Source organism: Pelecanus crispus, chromosome 21, assembly GCF_030463565.1.
Source record: "Pelecanus crispus isolate bPelCri1 chromosome 21, bPelCri1.pri, whole genome shotgun sequence".
Lineage (NCBI taxonomy): Eukaryota > Metazoa > Chordata > Aves > Pelecaniformes > Pelecanidae > Pelecanus > Pelecanus crispus.
In genome coordinates, this window is record NC_134663.1 from 2,788,588 (window position 1) to 2,809,650 (window position 21,063).

Consider the following 21,063-nt stretch of genomic DNA (forward strand, 5'->3'; position numbering starts at 1 on the left):
AGTTTAAGGCCAAGCAAGACGCAAAACCCCGAGCAAGGCTGCAAGCTGTGCCTGCAGCATCGCCGGGCGAACCTGCATCCCCTCTACCGCAGGAGAGGGCCAAGCCAGCGCCGCGGAGGAGCTGGCTGAGTTTCTCGCCCGCGCTCCGCGGGGGTCCGGGTCAGGCCCTCCGTGTTTCCACGTGCCGCCGAAGGCGTTTGCTCCTCTCCCCCGCGTGCTGCCTTTGCGCCGCGGGGCCAGACCCCAGCGCTCAGCCAGGCAGGGCTGGACGCGCCGGCGGTTCGATCGGCATTCGTGCCGCTGCGGTCCCTGGGGACGGAGTGATTTAAAACCCTCGAGGCATCAAAACCTTGTCCTCTTTTGGCTGCTTTTAGGGCTCGTGCCCTGCTCGCCGGCTACCCTGGGAATTACGGAGATGGGCTGCTGGCGAGCGATGGTTCGATCCGGCAGCGCCTGCCGGACAGGCCAAGCCTGCGATGCAGCAGTGAAATGGTTAAAAATAACCTTCAACCAACTACTTAAATAACAGCCTCCGCGAGACAACCGCAGCTGTCTGGCGATGCTCAGGCATCAGATGTTGCAGAGAAAATATCCGCTGCTGTTTTAACGGGTCTTTCCCAGGGAGCCTGGGAAGGGCTGAGAAACTTGAGGATGGGATGGAGACGGCGCAGGGCGGGGAGCGCCCGGCCACCCTGCGCCTCGGGGACGGGGGGACAGCGGCGGGATCTTCCGCGGGACACGTGGGTCTGGTGGCTGAACCCCTTTGCGTATGAAATTTGGGGGCTGGAGCCGCACATCCTGCTAATGAGAGGATTTATCTGGAAAAAGCTCTTTGGTGGGTGTCCCGGCCTCCGTTCCCAGCCCTGGGATGCTGTGATGGGGACACGGGTGCGTGGCCCGGGGTGACAGGAGTGGAGCCCCCTCCTCTGACCGTGCCGGGGACGAGGGGCTGGAGAAGTGCCCCACGCCACTGGCAGGGGGGTGCCTTCAATGCACGTCGTTAAGAAGCAGAGCTAATGAGCCAGAAAGCAAACCGAAGGGCAGAAATAACCCGCAGAGAGGCTCGCAGCAGCGGCAGCCCGCTCCGGCTGAGGGACAAGCACCACGGCCCCACGCCGGCTGGGTTTTGGGGTGTCCCCCCGCATGGGGATCCGGGGACGGCGAGCTCCCGCGGAGCTGCCCCGCTGCTGCCCGCCTTCCCCAGGACGTGCAGCGTTGGTTAACACCGCGCAGGGGTGAGTCAGGCCAGCGCGGATGAGACGCACTGACCTGACCTGCCTATCGAGCTGCGCTCATGTGGTCCTGGCTGGGAAAGTTTTGAAATTTCCCTTGCTGAGGCCACGTGAGCTGCAGCGCCCCGTGCTCCAGCCCCAGCCGCGCCGGCACCGTGCAGGGAAGGAACCCACGCTTTGCATTTTGCAGGATGGGTCCTTGCCCGTGCTGGGGGTCCCGCAGGTGACCCCGCGCCCCAGCGTGCACCCATTTGGGATGAAGCAGTGGGAACAGTCCCGTCGTGTCTTGGGGGTGTCGGCTGCTTGCCTCCATCCTTGCCGTGCAGCGTTTCGGGAGGCAGCAGCCCTGTCCCTGCACCGCACGGGGTGGAGGGGAGCTGGGAGTTGGCAGGCATTGTGTCAGCCCCGTTTGAGCAATCCCTTGCTAAACCATCTCCACATCTGATCCTTATCTGCCTGCTCCGAGGTGGCAGTGATGAAACTCCCAAGGCTCGGGGGGGGGGGGGACGTGCCAGCGAGGAAGCGGCCTGATTTCACAGCTGACGAGACCTCTCCCTGCTTCCGATCCCGCTAGCCAGGCAGTTACCAGCTCTTTTGCCGAGGGTTTCTGCTGCCTCGCAAGGACTTCCCACCCCAGCCACGTCCCGCGTAAGGATTTGAAGTCCCTCTGCACCAAACGAGCATCCCCAGCCCAGCGCTTTCGGCATGCCCAAACGCATGGCGTTAGTGCTGCAAATGCATCCGTACTGGCTGGGAGTTAGTGCTGCAAATGCAGCCGTACCGGTCAGGAGTTAGTGCTGCAAATGCATCCGTACTGGCCGGGAGTTAGTGCTGCAAATGCAGCCGTACCGGTCAGGAGTTAGTGCTGCAAATGCATCCATACCGGCCAGGAGTTAGTGCTGAAATTGCATCCGTACCGGCCAGGAGTTAGTGCTGCAAATGCAGCCGTACCGGTCAGGAGTTAGTGCTGCAAATGCATCCATACCGGCCAGGAGTTAGTGCTGAAATTGCATCCGTACCGGCCAGGAGTTAGTGCTGCAAATGCAGCCGTACCAGTCAGGAGTTAGTGCTGCAAATGCATCCGTACCGGCCGGGAGTTAGTGCTGCAAATGCATCCGTACTGGCCAGGAGTTAGTGCTGCAAATGCATCCGTACCGGCCGGGAGTTAGTGCTGCAAATGCATCCGTACTGGCCAGGAGTTAGTGCTGCAAATGCATCCGTACCGGCCAGGAGTTAGTGCTGCAAATGCATCCGTACCGGCCAGGAGTTAGTGCTGCAAATGCATCCGTACCGGTCAGGAGTTAGTGCTGCAAATGCATCCGTACTGGCCAGGAGTTAGTGCTGCAAATGCATTTGTACCGGCCGGGAGTTAGTGCTGCAAATGCATCCGTACCGGCCGGGAGCGAGGGCACGGCTGCTCCTTACCGAGCGAGGCCCGCTCCTCGGGGCGCAGGGCGATGGCCTCGTGAGCCGGCTGCTCGTAGAGGCGGAGCTGGTAGCGGTGGTACCCGCTGCGGGGCGGGGGCGTGGGCCGGACGTAATCTGGGGATGCAAAAGATAACGGCTGAGCATCCCGCCGAGCGGGACGCGCTTCCCACCGTGACCACGCGCCCGCCACCCCGCTTCCAGGCTGGGATCGCCTCTCCCACCCAGCGCCGTGCACCCAGGCTGGAGGGAGAAAGCTCTCGGCCGCTCGGGTGTTTCACGGCCAAGAGCAGCCGCTGTGCCCACCCCAAACCCACCCCCTCCCTCATCGCTGCCCGGATCCCCCCCCTCTGCCCGGGGGCCACCTCCTGTTTTCCCTCTCCTGAAATAACCTGCCCCCAACCTCCCGCTGCGCCAGCCACCGCCCTCTCCTCCTCCTCCTTTTTCAATTGCAGAGCCCCGGGGTGCTCCTCGCCTCCTTGCCGAGCGCCTCGACCTCTCCCCCATCGCCCTTCCCATCCCTGCACCATCCCCGCCATGCCCCTTCCCCGTCTCCCCTGTGCTGGGTGCAGCCTCCCCATGCGGGGTCCTGCTGGGGGGAGGACGCAAGCCTGAGCCCCCCAGCACCCCACCGGTGCGTGTCCAGCACCCTTCGCCCTCCCGGCTGCCCCGTGGGGGTCTGGGGTGCTTGGCACCAGCTGGGCTCCAGCTGCCGGGCTTTTGAAGTCCTCCCGCGCCCAGCTTTGGCGGGGGAGGCTGCTCTTGCGGTCGAAGCGATGGGTTCTCAGGTGCTGGAAGTCCGGGGCTGTTTTCCTCGCCTTGCTGCAGATGTTCACAGCGCGCAGGCGGGCACGGCCCCGGGCGCACGCCGCACCGCGTGCGTGCCCGTCACCCAGCCGGCGAGGGAGCGAGCAGCGCGCAGCTGCCCAGATGTGGGGCCTGCAGCTGGCTCGGGGCGTAGCTGCCTCCTGGCAGCAAGGACAGAGCGGGCTGGTTGTCCCCGGGGAGAGGGACATCCCCGGGGAGAGACCCCCCGATGCCCGGCGCTGCCGATGCCGGCAGCCGCCCCTCGCCCATCCGTCGGGGAGAGGAGGACGTGATGCCACGGGACAAGAGGCTGAAGCTCCTCCGGGACTCAGTCACCCGCAGCCGGGTGAGCCCCCGGCCCCTCTCCCCCGCTCCCTCGGGGTGTAAACTCCGGGAGCCTGTTTTGAACTCAAAGTCTTTGTTCGTGCAACATCACAGAAGTTGTTGTGATTCACCCGCTTTTATCTCGTGTTTTTCTTTTTGATTGTATTTCTTCCCCCCCCCTTTTTTTTTGCACTGGTTTGGAGCTCTTCCAACCACTGGGGAGTTTTTTAACCACTTTTGCCTCTAGAAAAATAAGAGAAAAAGTGGCTCCTATTTCAGAGAGCGCCCAGCTAACCGTGGCTCAGCTGCACCCTGCGGGAACCCCTCATGTCTCTCCCTCGCATCCTGGCACGCTTGTCCCCACCAGGCGCAGCCAGCTCTGCCACCACCTCGTCGCAGCTCCCAGCCCGGGCTGCGGGAGACCCCGTCCCCTCATCGGGGTCCGCACTCACCCGTCAGCACGTGCCCTTTGACGTCCCCGGTCCTCAGATCCGCACCCTGGAAGGACAAGAAGAGGGGGGTGAGGTGCTACCAAGACCCCCAGGAGAAGGAGGCGTGGGGACGGACCCTTCCTGCCCCCTCAGCTGCACCCGCTTCTCCCCAGGGATTCGTTTTCCAACATTTCGAGTGTTTTCCTTGCAAAGGTCAATAGGGAGCTGGGGCGGTGGGGGAAGGAGCGTGCCGCGGGCTTTCTTTGGCTACTTGGGATTTAGAGGCTTGATGCACAGTGCCATGGCACACAGGCGGTGCCATCACCCGCTGTCACCCACATGTGGGGGCCGTTGGTGATCCGGGTCGGTGGTCCAGGCTGCGGCACACTGGGAAAGCCACAACAGCCCGTTAAAAGCCTTGATGCTGCTCGGCATGCAGGGTTTTGGGAGGGGTGAACCATGCTGGGTGGGAACGGGCCGGCAGCGGAGGACTGCGGTGATTTGCACCGGTGTTCCCATGGCAAAGCTTTGCCCCATCGCGGCGGTTTTGCTCTCAACCGAAACTCCTGCCTGGCGAGCCAACCCCACCGCCCGGCGGGCTTGGCTCTCCATCCCCGGCCTGGGACGCTTCCTTGGAGGAAGGAGGCTTTGCCGACACCGCCGAGCATCCTTCAGGGACTGGATTAATGGCGAGGGGGCAGCAGCAGGAGCTTCGGCCGCATCCTGGCCCGGCACAAGCCGCCTCACCCCTGACCTGCTGTGCTATTCTCAGCCGGCCCCCACCTCCCACCGATGCCGCCAGCGCTTGTAAATCCTCTCCTACGGCACCCGCTATTCCAGTCCTGCCCACACACGCGCTGCTGCCAGGGCTCCTCCGTCCTAACCTGCCCTGGGAGTTATTACCCTGAAAAAAAAGATGCATCAGATAACTGCAAGCAAAAGTGCACGCGGGGAACATGGTCGGTTCCCCGGCTCTTTGGGATCGAAGCTTTGCTTTCTCCAAAAAGAGAGCTGCTTTGCACTGAGTCACGGCTGGCGACAGCCTCCTGCGAGCCACCTGTGCCACAGCAAAGGTCACCGGGAAGCCAAGTGCCCGCTGCGGTCCCCGGCTATCGGCTCCCCAACACTGGCTCGCCACCTTGGCAGCCGGAGCCGAAAATATCCCGATGACAGAGAGGTGATGACTAAGGTTTTGGGCAGCGACTGGCAGGTTTGGATACCTCGCTTCACAGGAAGAGGGGAAGGCGGCGCGCAGGCTGCCGGGGGAGAAGCACCCCAGCGTGTGCCGGGGGGGGACACGAGGCCGCGGGGCTGCGCTGGCTGCTCTCTCCCTGCCTGGTCTGCCCAGATGGGCGAGCACAACCTGCCCAGATGTGCACACCCGCTCCATCCAGATGCGCACACTCGCTCCATCCAGATGCGCACACCCGCTCCATCCAGATGCGCGCTACCAGCCCACCCCCACGTGCGTGCCCGCGCTGCCCAGACGATGCGCACGCCGCCTCCACCCAGATGTGCACATCTGCTCTACGCAGCCATGCGCGCCCGGCTCCTCCAGCTGTGCCTGCTCCCCCAGATGTGCCGGGCTCGGCTGCGGGGCTGGGCCGGCGGAGGAAACTTGCAGCAAACCCCAAGCTCGCCGTGCGGCCGGGCCGGCTGCCAGCCCCCGCTCTTCAAAGTCAGGGACTGAGGCTTTTTTTCTGTTCTGGGTAGGGCTGCTCCCGTGCGGGGACCTTGCTGCTATTCCTGGCTTTGCCATGGGCTTATCGGGAGAGGCCGGGCCTCCTCCCTGTTTTCCTGCCTGCTGATGTGGGTTGCCTGCTCGCCCCGAGATGCAGTGGGTTCTGGCTAGCCCCGGGGATGGGAGAGTCAAAGGCTAAAGCTCCTTTTAAGAGGCAAGAACAGGAAGAGGGCGGGAGGGAGAAAGTAGGGATGAGCACTGTAAACCCTGCCTTTTTTTTTTTTTTTTTTTTTTTTTAATAGTAAACAGCTATTCCGAAAGCAAGGGAGCAAACTCTGCTTGCAAAGGGCGCGGGCTGCAGGAGAGGCCGGCGTGCCAAGCCCCGCTTGCTCCTGCGAGCTTTCCTTCCCGGGGTCCCGCTGCCTCGCCGGAGCGAGGGGGACCTGCAGCTGGGAAGCGGCTTTTTGTTAGCGTGGGGGGAATGGTTTGCAGGGAGGAATAAACCCCCCCTGCTCCAGCCCGTTGCCCCTTTGCTGAAATGCCAGCGAGGGCGAGGGGAGCGTCGCACGCCGGTGGCCCTCGAAGATCCCTGCCACGAGCGGAGCTAATGGACGCTGATGAGCTGCCGTGTTTATTAATGCCCTTTTATGAGAGCATTAATAGTTTCTAATGACACCATTTGAGCTTCCCAGCCTTTTATCTTCTCTTTCTCTCTTTCCCCCGCCGAGGACACAGTGTAGGAGGTGGAATTAGACATTTCCACCCTCCGGTCCGTGCTGTGCGGTGCCGAGGGCTGGTGGGGCACGGGATGCTGGCGGGATGCTTGCACGGAGACCTGGACAGCCTTAAAAATCTGTACCACACAATTTCTGCGCCAGGAGCTCCTCTCCGTCCTCTTTTCCTTGGCCAAAAGAGTGGAGAAAATTATTTCCCCCCACCCTGTTCCAGACACCCCTTTGCCAAGCCGGACACCGGCCGTGCTGAGGCTCTCCGGTAGATCGCGGCCAGCCCTCGGTGTTGCCTGCTGCACGTCGCAGCGTAGGGCGGGGGGGAATAAATAAATATAAATAAATTAAGAAGGCGGTGAGTCACATTTTGTTTTCCTCTTGATCTTTTTTTTTTTTTTTCCCCTTCCTTTCCTTTCTTCCCCCTCTCCAGAACGTGTCTGATCCCATCGGAGAGGAGGGGAAAGGATGGGTGGCAAGCGCGCCAGCGATTCGCCCGGGCGAGGACGGAGGGTTATGGAAAGTGGGTGTGGGAATCGGCACAATCGCTGGCAGGGGACCAGGACAAACAGATGACGGATGGGACCCAGGGCTGCGCAGCAGAGCAGGGCTGGGCTGCCGCCGCCTCACCGGGAGCGCGCCCCAGCCCGGCCCCGGGGACCCCCGGGACCCCATGGGACTCATCGGGGTGCTGGGGGCCGAATCCCGTGGGGCGGCAGCCGAGGTGCCGGCCCCGGCAGCGCGCTGACACGATTAACCAACAATTAGCCAAGTGGGGAAGTTAATCCCCAAACAAACAGGGCTCCTCCTGCGCTGCTCGCTTACGGCACGCTAGCTTGATGGGGGGAAGGCAGCTTCAAAGGCGGCACAGCCAGGAGCCCAGATTTGTTATTCTCTCTTTCTGTGATCTTTATAATGAGGTCAGGATTTATGAATTGGCTCTCAGGAGCGCAGGGGAGCATCCCGGGAAGGGCAGAGGCACTGGGATGGCAAGCCAGCCTCCTGCGAGCAGAGCGGAGGCTTGAACGTGGAATAAAGGACTAAGAGGCTAATTGCAGCTGGAGACGGATGCATTACCGTGTCCTTGCAGGGGAAGGTGCACACTTTGGGTTTTCCTCCTCTCCACTAAAGCCAGCGCCAGTGGAGAGGATCGCTCCTACCCTGGCTCCCAGAAACATTTGGGCTCATCCCGCTCTGAGCCTTCCAACAAAAAGCATGTGAGAAAAAAGCCGGTCCAAGAGAAACTCTCCTCCAATTATTTCTGCAGGCAGGGAGGCCACGAGAGAGCAGGGCAGGGCCCTCCCAGCACTCCCAAACTCTGGCATTTCCCAGCTCAGCTGCCCATTTGCATTTTAGCTCTCTTCCACTCGGATCCCAGCGCCAGGGTATGGGTTGGTCCCAAACTGCTCCGGCTCGCCCACGCCGTGCCGACCCCTCTCCCTGCCGGCACGGCTGCTGGCACAGGAGCTGCTCCAGACCACCCTTGCTTTTCCGATCACCGTCAAGCTGGGGTTTCGTGCCCAAAGGAGACTGTCAGCCCCTACCACGCGAATCGTTTTTTTATTATAAATGTCACATCCCATTATGCCGACGTTGTTATGCCACTGAATTAAAGCTTGGCGCGTCCACGTCGTGTTCTCTCTGTCAGGAAAGGAATCAGTAGAAATAGAAAAATACAGAGAAAGACATGGAAGGAGTTCGTGGAAGAAAAGTCCACCAAGGTGGGGATGGCACCTCCAGCCGGGGAGGTCCCCACGCTGCCGGGAGGGGAAGGGCATGGTGGGGGAGGGTCTCTCCCGGCTACTGTATTACTCAGAAAAGTGTTTTATCAGCAGATTCCCAGGGCAGGGAACAACTTAGCACTGGTGGGAATAGACCCCGGGTGCTCGCGGCAACGGAGGTTTGTAGGGAGCTCGTGCACACAGGGAGCAAGGATGCTCCCCGGCATTGCCCGCCTGGGACAGCCCTGTGCACCCAAATCTGCCTCTGCACCCGCCTGCACCGCACGCTTCGGAGGAAACCAGAGCCCCCTCCCTGCCTTTCTGCATCAGAAATGCAGCAGTTTGGCTTTAACGAGGCTGCGATCTTCGGCGCCGCAGCAGACCCAGCTGGGTGCGTGCCCACCCCGGCCGGTACCACGCTGCCTGGCCCGTCCACCGCGCCTGCTGGCTGCTGACCAGGTGAATTGGGAGGGAATCTGGGGAATTGAGGATTATGAAAGTCCTGGCACCCCACACACACTTTTGGCTGCCCAGCCCCGGGGACGCAGCTCCCAGCACCCCTCCTGCTGCTCCCCAGCATCTCCCGGGGGTGCCTGAGCCCTCTCCTGCTTCACCTCCACATGCTCAGCCCCGAGCTGGGAGAACCATGGTCACCTTGCTGCAGAGAGGAGACCGAGGATTGCATCCCCGAGGCCACAGATAAACCCACCCCGAAGCCTGGCAAAGCACCCAGAGCCGGCGCCGGATCCCATTGCGCCCCAAATTCAAAGAAACTTCCCCTTCCCGCTGGAACCGGACCAGCTTTCCCAATCCCAGATGTTATCCTCAGCCTCCTGCTCTCTGGTGCTTCCCCGTAGCCCCAGTTCCTGGATCCTCGGCATGACTCAGGGCCCTTGGCTCTTGCTCAGAGCCAGTTTCACTCCCCTGGCACAGCTGGAGACGTGGCACAGGCGACTCCAGACCCGAGGAAGAAATGATCCTCAGCATCTCACCGCCACCAAAACACGGGTACCTCACGCCTCCAGCCTAACTTTCTGCCCGGCTCTTAATTGCCCAGCCGCTTTGCTTTTCATGCATGCAAACGACAGGAGATTAATCGACTGCTCGAGAGCCTCCTGCTCCTCTCCACAGGCTGCGGCGATGCACGGTCCGGCACCGCGTCCCTGGGGACCTGCCGACCTACACATGCAATTGCCCCAGCCAAAGATTCCCCCATCACCCATAGCCCAAGTCCATTATTTTCATTTCCTTTAAGTCTCATGGAGTTTCACCATTCCGGGTGATATTTGGCTTGTTCGCTGTCAGTCTATGCATGAAAGTTTGATAAACTACATCCGAGCCACATACAGGCACAGAAAGAGTGGAAAAGGTGCAGTTCTTTCTGCAGGGAACTTCTTTTTAGGGCCGATCCAGAACGTCTGTGAGCGGTGAGGAAAAGCTAAACCCAGGGGGATTGGTACCCCACAGCCGGTGGATCTGCCTGCTTGTGGACTGACGCCGCTACGAGCACCAAACCGGGTGTTTTTAATATCAGCATCGTGCCAGGACACCATTTCTCAGCAGGCAGCGACCGCCAAACAGATGATGCTGCACGAATCCGCACCGACGCGCCACACAGCCTCATCCAAAAAACCGAACTGAGGCTTGTTCCAGCCCCTGGGAAAGTTCACTGCGAGTCCCCGAGGGTCCCCAAGGCACAGGAGCAGCTCGAGGGGTCCCCTTGCCACCCCCGGGTCCCCGAGGGAGGCACTGCTCTGCCCGGGTTGGAGCAGGAGCGGGTGGCCATGCTGAGATGTCACCGCTCCGACATGGCTCCGGAGAGCCTCTCCTCCGGCTTTCCGGGGTCAGCATCACTGACGATTTACCCCGATTGCTTTTAGGATTATTAGGTAGTGATTACAGCTTCTTGGTGTGGCCCGGCTTTTTTTCTAGATCGCTATAAACGGGGAAGGTTACCATAAAAATATATTAAAAAATAAATATCAGGCACAGTTGTAATTTAAATTAATGCTTGTCTGATACACCCTAATGCCCCAGGGAAGGACATGCTATAGGGTTATTAAGTAAGCAAAATAAACATAAATCACCTCAGTGTTTGGCTCTTTGCAAGATTTTTTAATCTAGGAGCATGAAAGCAGCAGAGACAAAATGCTGCACTTAATAACCTGAACCGTTCGGGATCCGCATGCTGCAGAGACCTTCACCGGGCTCCTTCCTCCCTCCTAAGGAGCCCAAGGACGGCGTTTCCAGTGCCAGAACATCCCGTTGCAAAAGAGAGAGGCTCTGCTGGGTGGATTTCCAGCGAGCGACAGATCCCTGCCGGGCTTAGGCGTTGCTGGCACGCACGCTCTGCCTATCTGCACCTTTCCTTAGCGATCTAGGTGAGGGGTCCGAGCCAGCGGGGCGGAGGCCGTGATGACACTTGGATGGTTTTGAAACTTCAGCCAAAACACTACTGTTGAAAAAGGAGTTGGTTTGGGGGTTGGGTTGGGTTGGTTTGTTTTGTTTTGTTTTAAACACCCGCGATATTATAGAGGCAGAGGGTCGTGCTGGGATGGGGGGAACGGGGGGCAGGATGCTGAGCTCCGGCCCCAGCTGTGCAGCCAAGGGGCTGCAGGGGGGCACGCGAGATGGTGGCTTTGCCACCACACTCGCAGCGTGGGTATAAGTGAGGGATTTGGGGGTCAAGGTTGGCCGGCTTGCCGAGAAACTGCATGACGGAGTTTTCCTGCTACCCCTTCTCTCCTGGTCCCTGGCAGAGAAGCGTCAGGGCTCGCTTCAGCGAGAGATTTGCACCGGTTAAATAAAAAGATGATTTCAATCGGCTTATGGAAAAGGGCTGTACGTGCTCTGATTGCTGTCCACACCGGCTCTGCTTTGCTTTTCGCTCACTGTGGCTGAAAGCCGGAGCAGCGGCGGGCAGGCAGCAGGCAGCAGCACACGGTGGGGTGGCTGCAACCCGGCGCGCCCAAAAGACCCTTTTGGAGAGCGTTGCAATCGCGTCCTGCGCGGTTACGCCCCGTCTCTCAGCCCCTGGGCCTCTGTTGTAAACCGGGATGATAAATGATGGATGCGATTGCTAAGAACAACAGGGATGTTGATAGCAACCCCAGGGGCGTGTTAGGAAGCTGCGTGGATGCCGGGCTCTGGGGCTGGCTGGGTTTAATATCCCCGCGGTGTTGCAATTGCGGGCGAGCTCACGGCGGAGCTGTCTGCCAGATGAGTCACCCTGACCCACTGGCCCGGTGCTGCCCCGCCGAGGGGAGGGCTGGGGTGGGCTTCATCCCGCACGCGAACCAGCCGGGACCCCCCGCGAGCATCCCCTGCCTCCTCGGTGCCGGTGGGATAACGCCTGCTGCTGCATTGCTGGGGTGGGAAGCGGTGCTGGGTTGGGAGGAGGAGGAGGAGGAAGGCCTGAGGACGGCTCAGGTGCGGAGGGCAGAAGGGGAAGGGCGGTTTTTGCGTCTCGCCGAGTTTTTGCTCGCTGTGGCAGGGTGGCACTGCTCAAACACGCCGCTTGCAACACCGATTTTCCCAGCAGCCGCCGGACCACACCTGCATCGCTCCGCACGGCTGCTTTGCTGCGCTGGGCTTTGGCACAAGCCTGGGCCTTCTCCGGGAGGTCCACCAGGATCTCCCCCCATGGAGCCGGGGGGCAGGTGCCCCTCGATGCCCCCCGCGCTGGCTGGGGCACCCCCATCGCCCCCAGTTCTGATGGGGCATCTGCAAAACGCTGCGACGACTCCAGAGAAAGGTGCATTGTGAGAGGTTTCAAAGCCACGAGCAAAACCCCCGAGATTTCAACGTGGGGAACAAGCTTGAACTGGCCAGAAAAAGGGCTGGGTAGGACTGAAAAGGCCTTTTCCATCCCCAGTCTCTGCAGTTCGTGAGACTGGAAAACTTGTTCGCTCTGTGTGCGTGTAGCTTTAAGATGAGCTTGCTTTTCCAGCAGCAGATTTCCGGAGGATTCTTGGAGAAACATCAAATTTTGCCTAATTCAGTCACTGAAAGGTCTGTAGCCTGATTCTGTGCGGACGAGAGCGGAGCCTGCACTGAAGCCCTCCCCTGGGGCCAGGCGCGGGCCAGCCGTGAGGATGCACCCACGGGGAGACTCTGCCGGCCGCTTTGCCTTTGGGGACGGGAATATATTTGCTGCGGTGGTTGCAGAGCGCCCGCACGCTCCCAGTGCTGCCACTTGCCCAAGCAGTAGTAAGCAGTAATAAATACGTGCGTGGGGCACGTGGGCCTGAACATCTCACGCGTGTCCCGCGCATCCTCCCGCGAGGCACAGCCAGGCTGGCAGAGATGCTCTAAGCTTCAGTCTGCTCCAAGGGCAAAGGCTGGTGAGGCGGGCAGGAGCCCGGCGGGTGCCGGAGGCAGGGATTCTCGCTGCGCGGGACGCGCCGTGGCTACTCTCAGACACCGTGGCAGGCTCTTATGGATGAAAATACAGCCCCGCCACCTCGTATCGTGCTGCAAGGCTTTGGGAGGACAGCAAAACCTGATGTTTTCCAGCCACCAGCCAGCTTTCCCAAAAGAAGCATCCGCTCCCGCCTCTCCGGGGTGGTCCTGCATTTCAGAGGGGGTTTTTGCACTGCTGACGCGATGCAAAGGCCGGGTGGACGCCGATGCACCGGCAAGAACCAGGGTTGAAAGCCCAGGGCATGAAACCGGGGCACGTGCCCGGATTTTGCAGGGTGGTACCCGGTGATGAGAACCAAGAGAGCCCGGCGAGTCGGGAGGCTGGATGCTGCGCTCCCCGCTCCCCCCGCTGCTATGGGGATGCTGCATCCCACCCCGGCAGCCAAGCCCGGGCGCAGGAGGGGCACCTCGGGGCTGGGGGGTGGCCGTGGGTACGTGCGCACGCCGCAAACCTCCCCTGCAAATTCCTCCTCCCTGGGGTGTCTGATCCCCGGCCCAGCCACCTTCCTGGGCGCGGAGGCGGATCAAAGCCCGCGCGTGCCAGCCCTGCTACCGCTCTGGGCCAACTTGGCTATTTCGGCTTCGCTAATCTGATGGGAGCGCTGGGGAAGGAGCGTGGGGTTGGGGGGGTTGATTTTTTTTCTTTAATTTTTTTTTTTTTTTTTTTTTTTTTCCCCCCTTCTCCTTCCGTTGGCCAAAAAGTCCCCCCTTCGCATCTGATGATGACAGCCCCGGCCAGGACCCGCCGGGAGGGGAACGTGCTGTCTGGCCCCCGCCAGCGCATCCGGGCTGCCGTGGGCTCGGCCCCGCCGTCCTCCCCCCCAAGCCGCTTCCTGACGGCGGGACTTGGCAGCGCTCGGAGGGAGAGTCCAGAGCTGCCCCTGGGACGGGAGAAACTCCAACAGGAAACATCCTTCGCTGGAGCAGCGCGAGCTCTCCCCCCCGCTTCCCTCCTGCTTGTTATTTTTTTCGGGGAGGGGGTGGCTCTTGAAGGATGAGAGCTTTGGGACGCTCGCGAGCCCTTCGCATCGATTTAGATGATGAGAAAGAGCCGGGCGCGCCTTCTCGCCGGCGCTTTTTGCTGCCGAGCATCCCACGGCCGCCAGCTCAAGGCAGAGCCGCAGCGGGGCTGCCGACCCCCCCCCGCAGACCCCGCACCCCAGCAGGCAGCAGCTGCCTGCGGGCAGAATCTGGCATCGCCCGTCCCGAGGATGAGGGGTTAACGGCAGCGGCGGCTGCTGTTGCTGCACGGCTGGCGGGCGCTCAGCGCTGCGGCTGCCAAGGCTGCTCCGGCGGTGCCATGGACTTCCCTTTCTTCCATAAAAGTCCACCGGATCCGGGCTCCCGTGGGATGCTCTCGGCACGGGAAGGAGGGGGCCGAGCCGCCCTACCTGGGGCGCGTGCAAGCGCCGGGGGCTGTTTGTGCAATGCCCCGTGCACCTCCCAAAAAAACCACCTTGGGAGCCAGGAGCCAGCGCTCGCCCTGCTCCTTACCCTGGCTTGGGCTCCAGCAAGGGAAAACTCATTTTTTTATGTATTTCGGGGGCGGCGAGGCGTGCGGCGGCCCCGGTTCAGCCCGGCTGGGCGAGGACGCGAGGAAAGCCGGGAAGCGGCGGCGAGGCTGGGGCTGGGCAGCGCAGACACGTGCTGCTGCTCGTGGTGTTTCATCATCGCTCGCACAGCCCCGCGCTCGGCCAGGCTGCGGCTCAGACCCACGGCTCCTCGTCCAAGGGGGATGCAAAGGCGGCGGCGAGGCTTGCGGGAAGCGGGGAGAGGAGAAGCAGCAGACGGGGTGTCCCCCAGGGATGTCCATTGGTGCTGCCAGAAGCTATTTCTGCACCGTCTCCATGCACAATCCATGCTTTCCCGCTGCCCGGGGCCGGGACAACCCCCCCCCAGCCCCAACAAGAATAGCTCCTCTGCTCCAGCCCCAACTATTTTGGGCCACTTGTGGGTAGTGGCGCAAATATAAAGACCAAGAGGTCCTTTCCCAGCCCTCTTCCAAAACCGAGGGGTCAAAACTGCATTTTCCCAGGTACTCAGAAATGATGATATAAGCCGACGGTGAGAGCTGCTGTTACCTACAGGGACGCTCGGGCTGACCCCACGCAGGCAGCGCAGCCTGATTTGAGTTCAAACCCCACAGATTTAGGACCGACCTACATCCTAACGCCGCCCCAGCCTGTAACCACCGCAGGGAGCCGAAGCAGGTCCCTATATTTGGGTGGGCGTCCCCGCAGCAGGCAGGGTGGGGACCCTACCCGGAGCCCACAACCAGCTCACAGCCGCTCTGGCTCGCAGGCAGCACGATGCGAGCCCCGTATCAGTTACAGCAGCAGACAAGATGTCATCACACCAAGAGGCCGGGGCTTGCATCAGAAGTGTCTTGCAACGAAGAAAGCCAAATTTTTACAGGAGAGGCGCACACGCTCGCTCTCACACACACACCCCCCGAGCCTCGGTAATTAACTTAATAGGTTTCTTACAGAATGCCCTGTGAGTGATGCTCAACATATTCAAGTGTTGACAAGACGGCGCTGAACCCGACGCCTACCCAACGGGCAAACCAGGCACCGAGCGCAGACACACCTTCGTTGTCTGAAACTTGTAGTAAAACTCCAAACCCGCCCTTGTGAAATGGGGAGCTGAGCAGATGGGGCTGCGTAACCCTTCGCCTGCCAGCACCCGGGCCCAGAGCCCGGCAGGACACGCGCGAGGTGGTGGTCGCTCATCCCCAAGAGGGAAAAATGCATTTATAAATGTCTTGAACAGGCTAGAAGCAACTGCGGATGTTTCCATAGACACGTTCAGGGTATGTTACCGACGGGTTTTAGCCCACCAGGACCATTTGCTCAGCACTGAAATAAATTAGCAGCTTTTCATTCACCTGTACAAGTTTTCAACCCTTAGAAATTTGCTGTAAATCCAGGGGAGATGAACACGGCGTCCTCCTCTGGATTTGCTCCAGGTCAATATTTGGGACATATTATTATTAATATTATTTGGGCCATAATATTTTGTATTAAATAAAGGGCCGAGCATCCCCCGGCACTGCCGGACGGTCCCTCCTTGTGTCTCACCTGGAGTTGCCCAGCTCCCAGAGGAGCCATTCCCTTCCCTCCCACCCTCGGAAAGTCTTTCCTACAAAGGGCACGATTTTGGTTAATCTGGGCTCGATGCCGTGGCTGGCCTCAGCCCCCCAGCTGAGGAAAGTCGAGCCATGTCAATGCAGCGCCGTGGCCCGACCCAAGACCAACCAACCCTCCTGAAGAGCCAGCAGCACCCCTGGTCAGCCAAAAAAAAAAAAAAAGGGGGAAAAAAAAAATCTCTGGAAGAGGGATTAATGGGGAAACCTGTTTGGATGGGGATGTTTTGTAAGAGGCAGCAGAGAGCCGTCTCCCGCTGACTTGGGGTGGGATCTTGAGTCAGGAAAATTGCTTAAGAAAGGGTGGTCGTCCGTACAGGTTTCGCCAGGTTGGGAAACGTTCTCCCAGCGGCTGGGACCCGCGTTGTACAACGCGTGGAGCAATCCCCGGTGCTGTCATCATTATGCTGATGAGCTCCCAAACCCGTTGGGCTCCCTCGGCGTCCCCGCCGCTTGCTGCATCCCGGCTGGGGCTCTCTGCAGCTGCACCCTCTCACTATCGCACGGGGATCAGCTCCGGCAGGCTCCGGGGGGGAAAGTCTTTCAGCAGATGCTGGCGATGCTTCACCGGCCTCGCAGCACCCGCCGGAGCAGGCAACAGGCTCATTCCAACATGTCACATCGGCTGGAAGCGTTCCAGCCTTTCTAGAGGAAGGGAGAACTGGCCTGGAGCCGGGACACCGGGTTTGGGTGGCTCCTTCCCTGCCTCCCCGTCCCCCTGCACGCTGCAACCTCGGGGCGAGTGCAGGGCGCTGCAGGGATGCAGGGACTGTCCCTATTCCTATTTTAAGGAGATGCAAAAGGCATTGCAAAGATTTCGCTCAACTGAATGAAAGCACCAGAACCTGGGGCACCCTATTTTAAGGGACTTTTCCGCTGGGAGCACGCAGACCGCACCTGAAGAGCGCAGATGCTGCAGCGGGCAGCCAATGCTGCTCGCTGCAGACGAGACCTGGGCTGCAGAGAGCTGAATTCACAGCGCTACGGTGCACAGGAATTAAGGATTTAGCTGGGAGTTAGCTATGTATTGTCAGGGAATTAAAGGTTTACCTGCGCGTTGCAGATGGAGGCTTAAAGGTTTTACCAACACATTAGATTTACAGCTCTCCAAAATTTCGACACCATTGGGTTTACCCTGCCAGGGAGGATTTTGACCAGGTCAGGATGATTCCCCTGATGAAATGCATGCCGGTGGGAACGGCGGTGGGAGCTGGGGCCCAGGCTTTGCCCTCACCGCAGCCACGTGGCATCCGAAATGAACTCCAAAACCTGCAAAGAGCCTGCCCGGGCTCTTGCAGAGATGGAGCGGAGCATGATCCAACCCTAAACCAAGCCTTGTCCTGCCACGTAACATAAAGCCATCAATTCAGCACCCCTTGGAGAAGGAGTCTTTGCGCTGAGGTCTCTTTTCTCTCCCCAAAAAGCACAGCAGTACCCAGGAAGGCTTGTGGGAGCCGGAGCATCCATTCCACCAGCACCTCCGCCAGCAATGGGTGCTGGGGGGCTTCCCTCGGTCCTTAAAGCACAGAATCGAGGTGAGACCCGGAGCGGGTAGCGGAGCAGCAAAGGCAGCAAGCCCTGCACACCCAGCAGCACCTTCCCAAAAGCTTTGAAGGGTGAAAGCCCAGCACGACGCAGGGGAAACGCGTCCCAAACGCCCTGCAAAGCCGGGGCTACACCGGCTGCACGCTGGCCCGCTATCAGCTGCCCATCGGGTGTTGCGCGGCAGGCAATCACAGCCTGTTGCATGCACCGTGCAAGCAGCCTGCGAGCAAGGCCAGGCAGAGGTGCAGGAGCTGTGCAATGCCCAGCCCGGGGCTAGCAGGCTCACCCACACACTGGGAACGGGAGCTGTTGCTTGCAGCCCGGTGCGAGGATGAGCCCTGATGGCAGGCGGATAAGGCTGCCCTTACGTAAGGCTCGGGGTTGCGTGGAGGATGCGCGGCGGGAGCAGACTTGCTCTGGCCCCGGGCTGCCTGCAGCACGGCCAGCCTAGCCCGGCCGGTGCCGATGGCCCCGGGATGGATCCGGTCCCGCGTATGCCTGCGCACGGTGGGACGTGCAGCGCCGTGCACCGACAGAGCCAGCGGGAAGGAGACCTGGGGCTCTTGTTCCTTGCTCTGTCCCCCACGCTGACGGTCCCGGTCCCTACGGCCGGCTGCTGCTTTCCCACTGCTTTGGTACAGAGAGGTGCAAAATAGGTTGTTGTTCACGAGGGCGCTGGTGATTATTAATAATAACTCAGCTCCTTCGTGCTCCAGTTTCCTCAGCATTTTGGCAGGGTTCCACCGGGGCCCAGTGATTTAGTGCAACTTAATTATTCCCAGCGTTTCATCACCTCTTGTTTTTGATGTCTGTGTCTCTGTCAGTGCCTCACCTTCGTGACTAAGAGAGCCAGGGAAACAAACTGGTGGAAAAGGGAGAGAAAGGGGGAAAAACCCCAAGCCGGAGGGTGTGGAGCTGCTGCTTGGTGGCGAGGCAGGCGGGGAGGCTCGGGGATGCATCCCATGGGGATGCTTGGTGTGCCCCCGCCGTAGCACGGGGCCGTGCACGGGGATGCACGCACGGGGAGCCCGGCCACGGGGTGCGGGGGGCTCTCGCCCAAACCCACTCATGGTTTCAAGCCTTGGCTGTTGCTCCCAGCAGCTGAGCGAGCAACAGCGCGTGTCCGCTGCTTGTCAAAGGGAAAGGACAGCGGCGGACCTTGCCTGCCCCTTAAACACCTCCGCAGGGAGCCAGCGGCTGCCCCGGCCCCGGAAAGTGTTGGATTTGCTGGATTTGGCTCACGAGCACCTGGGTGAGCAAATGGCAGCTGCCAGATGGAGGCTGGTAATAGGATTCCCGTAGCTCCCGGTCCTCCATCCCTGCTGCAGAAGCCGGGCTTGAGGAGCCACGAGTGGAGCCGGGACCAGCTCCCGGAATGGTGCCTTGCATCCACCTTGCACCCACTGCACCCAGCGAGGGGTCACGGGGGGGGACATCGGGGACACACAGGGGGACACGGGGAGGATGCCACGGGGAGGATGCCACGGGGAGGATGCCACGGGGAGGACGCAGGGATGCGCGTGGGATACAAGCTGTCCTGGGGCGGGAGGGCTCGGGGCTGGCAGCCCGACGGGCAGCGTGGGGAGCATCCCGCAGGCATGCGGCTGGATGGGGGACGAGCGATGCACAGCGGGGCCTGGCGCTGCCCCCAATCTGCTGGATTTCCCTGAGAAGATAAAGCCGGGGGCAGGCAGGGTGAGGCGGGCGCCGTCATCTGCCAGACGTTTAACCCGGGACGGCAAGACGCAGCGACAGAAAACGGAAAGAGTCCCTACAAATGGCTAAAGAGCCACTCCGGGATGCGATAAAGGTGTCTAAGCCGGGTCGCCCGCCCGCTCCCCCATCCCTCGTCCCCCCATGCTGGTGCCATGGAGGAGGGCTGCGACGGCTGGCGCAGCGACAGCTCCTTATCAGCATCGATAAAGCGGCAGCAAAACCGACGGGGCTTTGCACTGGGTAAAGCCACTGCGCTAAGCTAAACTCCGTTTTAAATAGCAATACTTCCTTTTCCTATAGTATTTCCCATCCATTCATTTCCAAGCATGTTAGAAAATTGGGTGGGTGTCAGTAACCGCGTTTTATCGGTGCAGAAGCGCTAGTTCAGCACGTTCAGTCACTAAACTGGTGTCAGCGCTGGGATTAAAGCACCTTCCCGCGCTGACAGGCGCCCAATCCCACCCCCAGCCGAGGGGCCAGGGTCCCTCTGCCCCGTGCCATCGCCATGCCTGTATCCCAGTGGGAATATCCCTAACCGTGGCGAGGTGCTGCCGTGAGAGGTTGGAGGTCCCCCGCCCCATCCCGCCGAGCGGCTCAGCCAGCTCCACGTTCGGCGAAGTACGGCAGCTTCGCACTTCCAAAGGGAGCGGCAACGCAGGGCTCGGCAGCCAAGGGGGATTCAGCTGCGTATCCCTGTCTGCTTGGGAGGGCACCTGCGGGATGCAGGATGGGATATAGGATGGGATACGGGACCGGGATACAGGGCTGGGATGTAGCACCGGGATGTAGGGCTGGGATGTGGGGTTGGGAGCAGGGTTGGGACATAGCATAGGGATGCAGGGCCAGGATGCAGGGTTGGGATGTAGCATAGGGATGCAGGGCCGGGATGCAGGGTTGGGATGTAGCATAGGGATGCAGGGTTGGGATGCAGGGTTGGGATACAGGGTTGGGATGTAGCATAGGGAGACAGTGTTGGGATGCAGGGTTGGGATGTAGCATAGGGATGCAGGGCTGGGATGCAGGGCCGGAATGCAGGGTTGGGATGTAGCGTAGGGATGTAGCATAGGGATGCAGGGTTGGGATGCAGGGCCGGGATGCAGGGTTGGGATGTAGCATAGGGATGTAGCATAGGGATGCAGGGTTGGGATGCAGGGCCGGGATGCAGGGTTGGGATGTAGCATAAGGATGCAAGGTTGGGATGCAGGGCCAGGATGCAGGTTTGGGACATAGCATAAGGATGTAGCATAAGGATGCAGGGCTGGGATGCAGGGCCAGGATGCAGGTTTGGGATGTAGCATAGGGATGCAGGGTTGGGACATAGCATAGGGATGTAGCATAGGGATGCAGGGTTGGGATGCAGGGCCAGGATGCAGGGTTGGGATATAGCGTAGGGACAAAGCATAGGGATGCAGGGTTGGGATGTAGCATAGGGATGCAGTGCTGGGATGCAGGGCTGGGATGCGGGCCAGGATGTCAGCTGGGATGCTCACACTTTGGGGGGCAGCCGGGCAGCTCAGCAGGTGCCCGGCCAGAGCGGAGGAGGCTCCATGGACCGGCCAGGGTCCGGCACCACCTCGCCTGCAGAGCCGGGGCGGCGGAGAGCCGCGGGGCCAGGCTGGCTCAGCATCCCCAGGAGGGCACCCAGTGGCAGGGAAACCCAGGCTCCACTCCAGGCCACGCAAAACTCCGCAAAGCGCCAGCAAACTGGGGAGCGGGGGACGAGAAAGCTAGGAATTTTCATTAAAGGGGGAGGGAGAAAAAAAAAAAAAAAAGTATTTCCAGTATTTCCCTCTGTGTCTTTGGCCTGGTGCAGCCCTTCTGCTCACTGCTCTGTTTATACATGATAGACAACTAATTAACATCCAAGCCTCTTGAAAGGTCTTTTCAGA

At 60.5% G+C, this 21,063-nt stretch overlaps 1 protein-coding gene across 1 annotated transcript in view; it reads right to left on the reverse strand.

The window, feature by feature from the left end:
* Positions 1 to 21,063, reverse strand: part of PEBP4 (phosphatidylethanolamine binding protein 4) — an 82,272-nt gene that overhangs the window by 4,943 nt on the left and 56,266 nt on the right. The window contains exons 4-5 of the mRNA XM_075724133.1: positions 4,241 to 4,286; positions 2,658 to 2,774 (exon numbers count right to left, since the gene is read on the reverse strand). Coding sequence (XP_075580248.1) covers positions 2,658 to 2,774; positions 4,241 to 4,286 — 163 coding nt within the window. The remainder of the gene's footprint in view (positions 1 to 2,657; positions 2,775 to 4,240; positions 4,287 to 21,063) is intronic.